Source organism: Thermobia domestica, chromosome 6 (assembly GCF_964235325.1).
Source record: "Thermobia domestica chromosome 6, izTheDome1.hap1.1, whole genome shotgun sequence".
In the NCBI taxonomy this organism is placed as follows: domain Eukaryota; kingdom Metazoa; phylum Arthropoda; class Insecta; order Zygentoma; family Lepismatidae; genus Thermobia; species Thermobia domestica.
In genome coordinates, this window is record NC_137459.1 from 225,583,896 (window position 1) to 225,596,999 (window position 13,104).

A 13,104-nucleotide genomic window follows, 5' to 3' on the forward strand; every position below is an offset into this window, starting at 1 on the left:
TATGAAAATCTGGCATAATTTGCAAGAATCTATCTAGTCTAATATAAATAAAATAAATAGTTTGTTTGTGTCTTTGTCTGTCTGTACGCGGCCTGGTGACCAGACGAGTGGACCGAGAGTTACCAAATTTTGGTCAGGGGTACCTTGACCCAGGCCTCAGATCAAGACGAATATATATTTTTTTTTAATTCGAACCAGGGGGTCTCAGGGGGCGCTTACAGGGACATGTAAAAGTGGTAGAAAATGGCCGATATTAGTGTCGAATTCATAGTTTTCGCGGTCGCTGGAATCAATGGTGACAATTGCCTTAGCGATGATATGCAAATTCAGCTATAATTGCATGCGGGCCGGGAGTCAGCGGGGGGGGACATGTAAAAGTAATCCAAAATTACCGATATTAGTGTCAAATCCATAATTTTCGCGCTCGCTGAGATGAATGGTGACACGTTTATTAGCGATCACTTGCAAATTCAGGTACCATTGTATGCGGGCCGAGAGACAGCAGGAGGGGATACCGAGACATGTAAAAGTAATCCAAAATGATCGATTTAGTCTCAGATCCATAGTTTTTGCGGTCGCGGAAATGAGGGTAATACTTCCACAGGCCTTGACTTCCATGCAAAGAATGGGTATATTTAGCTAATATATATATATATATATATATATATATATATATATATATATATATATATATATATATATTGATCAAAAAAATTAGAGAATCAGATAAAAACACATGTAAAACTTCTTACGAATAATGTGAGAACACTGTATCTTGTCCAGTTCAGATTAAAATCATGAAGGCCGAACGTGCAAACGAACCGTTTGGAACATCTGAGCACGTGATCAGTGGCGTGGCGCAACCAGATATCATTTTGTAGTGTGGCGCTGCCAACACATTCAGCTCGATGATACCTTTGTTCTCATTGTGTTTAGTGCGTCATAAATCTACGTAGTGAAATTGCGCAACAACGTGATTTACCAGAATCGTTGGCATGGCAAGCTATCGGCAGGTTTGAAGCTGGTCAGTCACAGCGGGAGGTGGCACATGCCATAGGAGTGGCACAAAGTGTGATTTCCCGATTGTGGAATCGATTTCAAACAACTGGAAGTGTTCGAAGAAGACAAGGACAGGGCTGTCCACTAGCAACCAAAGCCAGAGACAATCGTTATCTCTTGTTAACAGCCCCGTCGAAACCGGCGTCAGAGTACAACTCTGCTCCCGCGAGCCTTCCGAACAACAACAGGACGCACAATATCCACTCAAACGATCCACAATCGTCTTCGAGAAGGTGGTCTCCACGCACGTAGGCCTATGGTGTGTGTCCCTTTAACTGCACGACACCGTGTTGAACGAAGAGCGTAGGCGGAGGAACATCGTGGATGGGGACGCAATAAATGGGGCAATGTTTTGTTCTCTGACGAGTCTCGATTCAATTTGAAGCCTGATAATCGACGTGTTTTCATCTGGAGAGAATGTGGAACACGACACAATCCCATGTTTGTGCGAGAAAGATCCCAGTATCATGGTGGTGGACTGATGGTGTGGGCAGGAATCAGCATTGGTGGGCGTACTGAGCTCCACATCATCCGAAATGGCTCTTTGACGGATCTCAGATATAGGGATGAGATCATGAAAATTCTTGTTCTTCCTTATGCTGGTGCCATTGGTGATCCGTTCCTTTTCATGAATGACAATACTCGTCCTCACAGAGCTCGGTTAGTGGATGAGATGCTGGATGCTGAGGGTATGTCTGGGATATGTTTGGCAGACGAATTGACGCTAGGCCAGTAAATCCAACAACCATTCCAGAGCTGGAAGTCGCTCTTCTGGATGAGTGGCACATCCCCCAAGAACTCATCGATAATCTGATTGAATCCATCCCACGCAGGTGTGCGAGGGTTTGTTGGCTATTCGAAAAGTTCATATGACATATTAAGGAACAATCAGTGTTGTTGCCTTGCCTGTTTGTGAGCAGTTCGAGAGGTGCACACATAACCGTCTTGTGTTATGAGCCATGTGAAGGTTTTCTGTGCCCCAACACCAGTATTTGCCCCATTTTTCTAGTATATCTTAAAGCATTCCTTCTTGTATGATATATATGAGTCAAACTCAAGCTTATTCATACACTATCTTAAGGTCTTGTGTGATATTTCAGCTGAACTCCAAATTTTTTTGAGCATTATATACAGTATATATATATATATATATATATAGTAGCGGATCCAGGATATGATCAAGGAAGGGGCTAAACCATATTTTGCAGTTTTATCCAGTGTAAAGCAGGATTGAAGCCCATTTTATGCAGTGTATGCTTGAGTGTGAAGGGGTGGCCTATATCCCCCTTGGATCCGCCTATATATATATATATATATATATATATATATATATATATATATATATATATATATATATATACATGATCGAAAATGGCCTCGAATCCATACTCGCTGAGATGAACAGAATATGCCGTTTAAATGCACAAATTCAGCTCCATCAGTACTGTAAGGGGGATGGTGACATGTAAAGATTACCGATATCCTTGATACCTTGAAAGATTACCTTGAAAATTATCGATATTAATGTTAAATTCATAGTTTTGGGGCTTCACAAGTTCATTGGTGACAGTTTTCGTGCGTTTTGTGTCCAAAATGAAAGTATTCTCCCCGTGCGAAGAACGAATTTTCTGCTCGTCTGTAATAATAACTAACGGAAGTTTCACTTAATATATTTCTCGCTGCTCGAATTTACTCACTTGTGCGGTATATGTGTGTAAAGTAGAATTAAAACCTGTTGCTTTAAGTATTTTTCCGTTAGCGAAATACATTGTATATACAGTAGGACGTCGATAACCTTAACGTCAAAAATCCGAACACGGTCCGCAGAAGCTTTTTTACATTTTGTCTTAACGCTAGCGATAAACAAACAATAGCGTGTCCATCGACGTTATGTGAAGTCAGTGTTTTTACAAAAGTTCATTTATATGTAATTGTTTATCATGTATTTTTATTTATATTTTTTCTTAGGCCTATAAGTTTTAAGTGTGACTTACAAGAACAGTGTTATTTAGAGTACAAGCAGGTTCTTCAGAAACATTAAATGTAAGTAGCCTTACGTACGGTATTGTAATAACTGTCTGTACTGAATAACCACTGTATCGATAGAGGAACATACCATACAGTATATGTAAGCATAAATGGCATTTTCTTGGTCATTTTCGAAAATCCGAACAGTTTGAAAATCCGAACTACCTGTGGTCCCAATTAGTTCGGATTTTCGACTTCCCACTGTATATGTTGCAGACATGTTACAGCAAGTAATCTTACTAGCATCAGGCCAAGAAATAGTTTTTAAACTATATTTTCCTGTTTTTGCCAATATATCCGAACAAACTATTTCTTCTAATGATTACAAAATTTCCGGAATTTTACACAGAACAATGAAGATATATCTATGAAATATATGTTTGATTTAACATGTTAACTAAAATGATTCTGTGATTAACCTAAATGATGATTTTGATAATACCCAAATTTTCCGTTTTTTCCCCAACTCGGGAAAATCGTTAAAAAAAGTTTTTTTTTACCCAAAATTTCCGTTCTTTCACAGGCCTTCACAACACTAGTCCGAACACATAGTGCACCGAACACTCCTAACGATGGCGAATGTTAACACCACGACATCGGCAACTACAACTGAAATGAACACGTGACCATCGCCACTAGACCTTGGCACCAGTAGCGTACGCAGGAATTTATTTCAGGAGGGGTCCAAATTCAATATGAAGGTATTTTATATTAAAATTCCTAAAATTGTCCCTAAAAATTAGGCTAAATTTACAAAAAGTTGAAATTTCAAGGAGGGTCCGGACCACCCAAAACCCACCCCCTGCGTACGTCCCTGCTTGGCACAATGGCAGAGCGTTGCATTATCAGATGAATCCCGATATCTTCTTCATCATGACGATGTGAGGGTGCGAATACGTCGTGTTCCAAAGGAACAGCTCCTTGACATCTGTACTACGGGACGGGGAATATTCAGATGAGCATCCATGTGTCTAGTGGAGCTCGAGCAAGGCACCATGACAGCCGAGGCGTCGCACGCTGCTTGCAGACTACGTACACACCTTCATGACGGCCATGTTTCCCATCGGTAGTGGCATTTTTCGACAAGATAATGCACCATGTCGCAAGGCCAGGAGTGTGATGGAGTGGTTCGAGGAACACAGGAGCGAGTTCCAAGTGATGTGCCCACCCCAAACTCTCCGGATCTGAACCCAATCGATCACATCTGGGATGTGATTGAACGTGACGTGAGGGTGCATCACCCTCTCACCGGAATTTACGGGAATTGGATGACCTGTGTGTGCATATGTGGTGCCAACTGTCTCTAGCGGCCAACCGAGGGACATTGCGACCATGCCAAGACGCGTTGTTGTTAATCGTGCCAAAATGGTGGACATACTAACAATTAGGTAGGTAGTCATAATGGTCTGGCTGATGTGTGTGTATATTTTAACTCGTATATTTTGTCTCGACTCGAATTCGAGTCGAGTCGAGACAGAGACTGTCGAGTCGAGACACGAGTCGAGACAGCAACATGTTTTCGAGTCGAGATACGAGTCGAGACAACATTTTCTCGAGACGAGTCGAGACAGGCTTAAATCTCGACTCGACTCGACTCGTGCGCATCCCTAGGTCCGGCGCTCCTGGCGCCACGAGACCACTGCCAACCAATACATTTGACATGTTGCCAACTACAGGTGTTTCCATTTTTCTGATCTCCAACTGTAAGGCTTAATACAAAACATTTAAGTGTATTCTATCTTCTTTTGATATAAATGTTAGTGTTATACTTGAATTATAATTGAATTTTATGATTTGCTGAATTTAGGCATATTAAAGTTTAATATTCTTGATGTATTTATGTATCTACAGGTTCAAAAGTAGTATGCAATTGGAAATAGGTCTCGGAAGATTAAGGTTGACATAAATCGAAATTAACACTTTACAATATTTAATAAAATTATATTGGACTTGCCACCTAAACGAATGATCAGGGTGGGAAATATTTAGGGATCAAGCATAAGCCAGAGAGGGTAGCCAGTATATTAAGCGAAATAATTAAGATTCCTTTTCGTAACATAGCAGTCTACCAGGCGTTTTTAATCAACGTAGCGTTTTATTTAATGCTAATTAGAACATGAAGTAATGTATTGAACGAATGAAACTAATTATTTTGTTCCAACGGTAGAAGCAAAGCGTATGTTTATTCCTTCACAAGCCTTGTACCATTTCTGTGATTTTCGTTTCGTTAAAATTTGTGAAGTAACGTTAAGTTATTTTCTTACTTACAGTTGGTTCCTTTGTTTGGAGTCACTTACAGAACTTGCAGAAGTCGTCGATTCCTAGTAAACTCGATATTCAAGGTCTTCTTTCAGATCAAAATTTGAAGAATAAATTTAGTCAGGATGTTCGTAAATTTTCACACAACTTTGAAAATTCATTCTTCTATGATGACTACAATATTGGTAAGTAATACTTGGAACCTTATTTTGCTAAATCTTAAACTATGAACGATTACAAGATTTTTACTTTCGATATTGTTTATTTTCTTATTGAGGTAACAATAATTTTCCGACAAGTTGTTTGTTTCTTAACACAAAACAAACCAACAAACAAAAAATTCTGGTACGTTATATTACTACTCACATTAAAATATCAGCTTTTGAACATACGTAAACTATGTTTGACATGATCTAGTAATAGCGTGATTTTTTTTTTTTTTTTTTTTTTTTTTTTTTTTGTCATAGAAGGTAAACTACAATTATCAAACAACGTCACAAATCAACCTTAGTACTGTCGAAAATCTGTTACTATACATTGAATTTTGATAGTATTCCGAGGTTATTGGTTTCTGGACCCGGGTTCGATTCCCGGCAGAGCTCATGTGGTTCGGTATCCACGTTAATCAGTAGGTCTACGTCTCATATAGCCTCGCTGCTGAACGGGACGTTAAACTTAACTCAAGTTTTTCTGTTTCTCCTCTTCCTCCTCCTATCTTCTTCTTTATTAATTCCACTGTCGAAGAAACTGTTAATTTAGGAGACAAAAAGGTTTAACAGTTCCACTCGGTTATGGAGAAACCAACTGGAGGTGTCTATTTATTTAAACGTGATGTGTAAACATTATTTCTGTTCCTATGTAATGTAATACCTATTCATTTAAGAGTGTTGAACAGATATGTAGTAATAGCAGATATCGAAAATTTCTCGTTTTTGCATATTCCTAACTTACGTACAACATTGAGGTGGCATATGTTGCTACGATGGTGATAACATTTTCTATGAAATTTAGTATGCTGTTAGAGTTTCTGGTAATAGGAGCTATGACTAAGTGATCAGTGATTGATACTTATTGAGTAATACCATGAAGAAAATTTAGTATCTTGACAAAATTGGTACGATCGTAGAAATGGTACCGAACAAAATAAACCATTTCATATTCGACAGCACCATAATTATTTATTAAATACTAATACAAGCGAATTGAATAAATTTTATTTGTGGACAAATGTACCCTACATATTTTTTTTTTAAACGGAATGCTTTCGCAATCACGCGTAGAAAGTTGTAATGCTACGGATAAAAAATACTGACTTGAATTGGAATAACACCATACATTACAGTTCACAAAAATAACTGAAAATAGGAACTAACCAGTAGTTTTGAACTAGCTGTACACATATATGAGAATGAAACTACAGATTAAGTCTGATGCATAAAAGGGCAATCAAACGTTACGTCAAACATTACGTATGCATGCGTTTTGAGGTATGACGTGCATATCTATCTATCTATCTATCTATGCATCTCTCTCTCTCTCTCTCTCTCTCTATATATATATATATATATATATATATATATATATATATATATATATATATATATATATAGGGGAAGTCAGTTGAATATGAGCGTAGTTAATGAAAATACTAATATATCTAAAAAATGGTGTATTACATAAAGTAGAATGCCTCACCAAAAGAAAGCCTGATCTTTCGTCTACAAACGCTAAAAAATACAAGGTTGTACGTAGTTTTGTTCGTGAGTAATAAACATGATAATAAGGTAGGTACACAGTGCTCACATTTTCCGTAGTACAAGGGTAATATGAACACTTCATAGTGCAAATATGAGCAGCATTTCATTTCTAATATTGGGGCCGCGGTGGCTCAGTGGTAGAGCGTTCACCTCTGGTGCTTGGGTTCCCGGGTTCGATCCCAGCCCCGCCAAGTGAACTTTGTGATGGACGAACACCGTGTGCGTGGGTTTTCGCGAGGTTCTCCCGTTTCCTTCCACTTTCTTCATTCCACCATTTTATTCATTACTCATCATCACCGTCTCCTTCAGCCTAACCGGCATAACCGTGGGACGTAAAACTCAAATATCTCATTTTTACTTTTTCTTTTCTAATATTTTGACGTAAAATACAAAGCAGATACAAAAACTGTACAAAAGAAGAAATAAAATGTAATTGATTACAATAACGAGCAAAAAATAGTTGCACATACACGTAAAACAGTTCATTTCAAGAGTCCTGTCTATTAGTGTGACGTAAATAGCTTGGCATTAGAGCTGCTACAATAATCACGAAGAAGCAACTCAAGGCACTGAACCTTCACACGAAAGACATGCTACTAGTCTTGGCACATATCACACTTGATCCATTCTTCTCCTTTGGAGTCTTTACTAAACTTTCCTTCACAAATACGGCAAATGCTTTCATTCTCTTCACACTGAGTGGATGAGTCTGTCCTCTTACTTGGAGTAGCATTTCTGGCGTTTTCTTCAATTATATTATTATTATCCAATTGAGCTTTAGATTTATTTATGGATGTCTGCGAGCTTTAGATTTATTTATGGATGTCTGCTTGTTCACCTTCTCCGCACACACAAGCTGAGACAGCACCCATCCCACACAAGGCTGGAGTGATAGATTGGAAATACGCGAAACGTATCCAAGCTGATTATAAACTTGAAGATTCTAGAATTTGTATTATCCAAGTTATTACAAACTAGAGATGCAAAAAAGCCGGCTTTTTTGAATCGGTGTTTTTTTTTTACATAAAAAGCCGGCTTTTTTGAAAAAAAAACGAGAATTTTGGAAATTTTGGCTTTTTTTCATTTTCATGATTTTTCTATCTAAATAGCTTTCTTATAGTATATTCTATAGTTAGATAAGAATTCCATGACCTAAATGCCGTATTTCGCTCTAAAATTCACCAGCAAGATGGATGGAGCACATGTTTTACGAATTAAAGCTAACATGAAGAATGTAGTATTTGAGGGCAATTTTACATGCTATTTAACTTTATTTTAACTTTTGAGTTATCGACATCTTTTTCTTCTCGGGATCATTTCAGTTTGTCATTCGTGTTTCATTTCTAAGAGCTTAGTACTCTAGCTTCTAGCGCAAAAGTTAAATTTACGTTTTTCTATATATCCGTCAAAGCTTACGTTTTTCAATATATCCGTCAAACCGTACTTCCACATTTCTGTCATACTGTAGCTGTGCAACGATTCAGCAATAATTTTCCTGATACAACTTTGAATACTAATTTATACAAATAATCAGTAGCGGATTTAGAAAAGTACTTTGAGAGGAATTTCTCTGATTGTTTCGTTTTCTAAAATGTTCTAATTTTATTTGGGAGGAACTTGAAGTTTGTGAGCACAGGCTTAACTAATATTTCGTTTCGTTTATATATTTAGCGATAATCTTCCGGATACAACCTCATTGAAGATCATTTTATACTGAGAATCAGTGGCGGATTTAGAAAAGTATTTTGGGAGTTTTTTTCTTACTAATGTTTAGTTTTTCTAAACATTCGTAATTTTTACTTGACGGGAGCTTAAAGTTTATGAGTAAAGGCATGACTAATAGATATTTCGTTTGTTTTAGACATTAAGTACGGTAATTTTGGGAAACAGGCTTCAATCCGAAAGACCGCCCCCCTTATCTTCGCAAAACCGACACTGCTGGTAATTAGTAATAATAACGATTTAAAAACAATAAGAAAGGAAGTCGGCAAACTCACAGTACACGCACTATTTCTACTTCAGAGATGGAATGAAGAAAGGCTTTGTCAGAATGGTCGAATGCTGAGTTGAATCCTGGACTTCCCGATAGAAGCGCAAAAGCTCCACTCAGTCATGTTTGTTTTGCAGTTGTATTTATCTTAAGTTAAATAGATTCCGTAGTCCTTTTCTTTTGGGTGGTGGTGGGTTGAGGAGAGTTCCATAATGATATGAAGTGTGTGAGCCAAGAACATGATAACTAACAAATTTTTAATTGCTGAGATATGCAGCACCAGATCCAGCATACCGCTTCGTTTAATCCTTCATGTATAGTCTTAATGTGAAAAATTAGCTTTCCGACTTTCAAAATGGATTGTGCAGCAGAAAATCTCTAATTTCTTAAAATAGTAAGATTGTGGGTTACCATGTTCTTGCCTCATACCCATCATATGTTGAATCCTCTTGTTAAAAATTCAGAAAACTTGAGAACTGAGTAAACTGTGATGGTGGTTATATAAAACTGTAGAATTTCAAGAATATACAAAACCAAAAGCTCTAGATGTGCAGCCTTTAAGTGTATCATATAAATCTAAGTATTTTTTTTTGTTTTATTTTAATTTTATTTTGTTCCAATAAGAGGGTATGGAATATTTTGAAAAATACTACATAGAATTTTGCAGTTATTTGTGTATTTTTTTCAAGAAAAATAAATATTTACTTTTAGGGTTGGCTGGTTTACACCAGCTGGTTTATTTTCTTTTTTTTTAAATAAACAACTGGTTTAAACCAAAAAAATAAAAACAACGAAAAATGGAATCGTCTGAACTTCATGGTGACGTTTCCCCACATCAAACCATTTGCATTAGTTTTATTTCATTTTCACTTTTTAATCAAAGTGTCCCATATTAAATTCTCGGTTGAACCACAACCCTTTTTTCATGCGTAAACAAAGTTTTTACAACAACCCTTTTTTCGGATGTCACTGTAAGCGAAAGTCTTTTTCTTGATAACCTCGGTATTACGTAAGGACTTTAAGCCTGAACATACGAAGCGAAACCAAATTGTATATTTCTGCATGCCTGAATACCTGTTTTATAAAGAAGCCACTGTTACTTAAATATATTAATAGAAATTGGCACAATTTATCGATTGTCACGTAGCTTCCAACATTAGCTTAGATTGGACTTTCAATGATATGTACGTACTAAATTTGTAATTTAATACCTCAGTTTTAGCGTACTGATTATGATATGTTGACCTTTAAATTTTACATGCAAAGGAATAAATAACAAGATTTTCTCGTTATTGTTTTACATTTAGAGTAATGACAGGATTTTCCCGATAGCTAGGGCGGAAGAAGTTTACTCCCAATTTAAGAAATTTACTGACCGGACTTCTTTAAGCTTATGGGATCTCTTCCAGCATAACCCCATTGTTGCATAATAACACCAAGGCGAAACAAACTTATTTCTGTCGATATGTAATATAAATACATAAAGCAAAACATCTAAACCCAAAAAAGCCTGGTTTATACCAAAAAACCTAGTTTAAACTCCCCCCAAAAACGGGATTTTGGTATTTTCAAAAACAACCGCGGTTCTTGCCAACCCTGCTTACTTTTGTATGTACGAGGTTAAAAAAAAATATTATATACATTGGTTAATCCATTGGAATTCATAATGTAAATATGTTGAGAAGTAAAACTGTTTGAAATATATTTTCGAAATTCATGGTTTATTTTCGAGGTTTTATATTATTATCGACATCAACCACTAATTAAATTACTTTTTGTGTTATACAGAAGCGAAACAAAATCTGGTTTATCAATTTAAAGCAGGATTTTGAAAAAAGCCCAACATTTCCCAAGCAAAAAAGCGAAGCAGAAAAAACCGAGTTTTTTTTTCAAAAAAGCCGTTTTTTTCCGAGCCCTTGCATCTCTATTACAAACTATGTTATTACGGAATGTCTACTTTAATTAACATCTGCAAAAGCTCCTCACGTCCATTTCTTTCATTACTTTCAAAAGAAATATGTGTGCCCATATTAAACTGAATTCAAAAGCTCATATTTCACTGACAGTTAATGATGATTTAACGTGTTGTGGTTGACAACTCTTTTTATAGAAAAGAAGTGAACAAAATACTGGTGTTGTGTTCCTAGACAGACCTGACTGTAAATCCAGTGACAAATTATGTATAACGCATAGATACCAAGTTTCAGCTTATTATCCATTACCCTGATTTAACTATAGCTCCAAAAAGCTACACTCTTTTTTATTCTAAGTACCTGTAAACTTGTCTATTATTTTACAACAACTGCAGCGAACGAACCTGGGCTACTCTCTGCAAATTCATGAAACTCCAAACAATACTACGAACTTCTTTGTTTTCCACTTGCGCAAGGTATATGTGTGCTGTGTGAGATTAAGCTTCGTGTTGCTCATATTTTCGGACTGCTCATATTAAACTGACTTCCCGTATCTATATCTATCTATCTATCTATCAGACTCGTCAACAGATCTCCGGTAAGCGGAGAATCTTGAAGTTCTTATAAATGTTCTTCTTAAATCCTAGGCTACAAGTAATACCAGATTTTGTGAAATGTGGCCCTAAGAGGGGATAACAAGATTTGACTGATTGTTTGTTGTTAGATCTCCGAAATTAATATATGTAGATTCTTGAAATTTTGTACAAATATTATCCATGTACTCTAGCTTATAAAACGAGATTAATACACACACACACACACGCACACACACACACACACATATATATATATATATATATATATATATATATATATATATATATATATATATATATATATATATTATCGTATGAATGCAATACGGAATTTAAACGATTTGTTGCTGTTCTTTAAATCTACGAAACAATTAAGCATACAATGTTGAAATGTTGTACAAATGTTTTTCGTTCATTTAGATAAGATAGCTGTAGATAAGATAAGCTATAGATAACACAAGCCCCCTTGTAATGAAATCCCTAATGATGGAACTCCAAATGGGGTTTGTATAACTGTTGGCCCTTTGGCAGATCTCAGAAAATATTATGCTCATAACTTTGTATTTTCGTAGAAACATTTTACTGAAGTTTATGATGTGTGGAAATTAAGACATTTTTTCTTAAGTGAGGTCCATAGAGGCGAATAACGGACCTTGAATACCTTTCTGTTATTCGTCAGATCTCCGAAACCAAAGCCTATAAATTTTGTACATAAGTTGTCCTTGCCTTTGGAGCTGTAGATAATGAACACTTTAAAAATGAGACAATAATAAGTGACAAGGAGCATCTTTTTTCATTTGCCAGATCGAAACTATAAAGCATACAACTTTGAAATTTCATAAATGATTTTCTTTCAGTTTAAGCAGATAATATAAGCGGGTTTAAGAAAAATAAAAGAAAAAGAAATGTGGTCCTTAAAGGGGGATAACGGAGCTTGAATTCCTGTTTTTCTGTTTGCCACATATTCAAAACCATTAAGCACATACGAAATTTTGTATAAATATTCTCCTTCCACTGTAGTCTTATAAACAAGACAGTACTTTCAGGTTTCAAACTCTCTCTTTCTTGCTCTCTCTAGTTATCTATCAATCAATAAATAGTTAGTTTGAACCAATTTCAATTTGAGTAAATAATTAACGAAGGACATGGGTCATATTCTTGAGACAGTCAAACGATTACCAAAAACCACATGTCAAAATTTCTTACCGTTTTGATCAATTAAAAATTTGTATTGAAACCAGAAGTAGTAGTAAATTTCAACCACTTCGGTTCCAGTTGAGTGATGCCCTTCTGATAATGGTTTGCCTTGAGGCGCGGAATCGTCATTTGTCGCTATAATATACCAGTTATGTTTTATGTGATATACGTTAGAAACCGGAAATAGTTTTTTTTTGAACCAGTTCCAATGTGAGTGGAGAGTTAGCGGAGGAAATAAAGCATATTCCTGGGACAATCAATAAATTGCATTAATCACTTCTCTTACCGCTACGAATATTACAATT

At 36.2% G+C, this 13,104-nt stretch overlaps 1 protein-coding gene across 2 annotated transcripts in view; it reads left to right on the plus strand.

Moving 5' to 3' along the window:
- Apoltp (Apolipoprotein lipid transfer particle) overlaps positions 1-13,104 on the plus strand; it is a 6,186,292-nt gene that overhangs the window by 1,539,922 nt on the left and 4,633,266 nt on the right. For both annotated transcript variants that reach the window (XM_081762641.1, XM_081762640.1), the window contains exon 14: positions 5,358-5,531. In XM_081762641.1, coding sequence (XP_081618767.1) covers positions 5,358-5,531 — 174 coding nt within the window. The remainder of the gene's footprint in view (positions 1-5,357; positions 5,532-13,104) is intronic.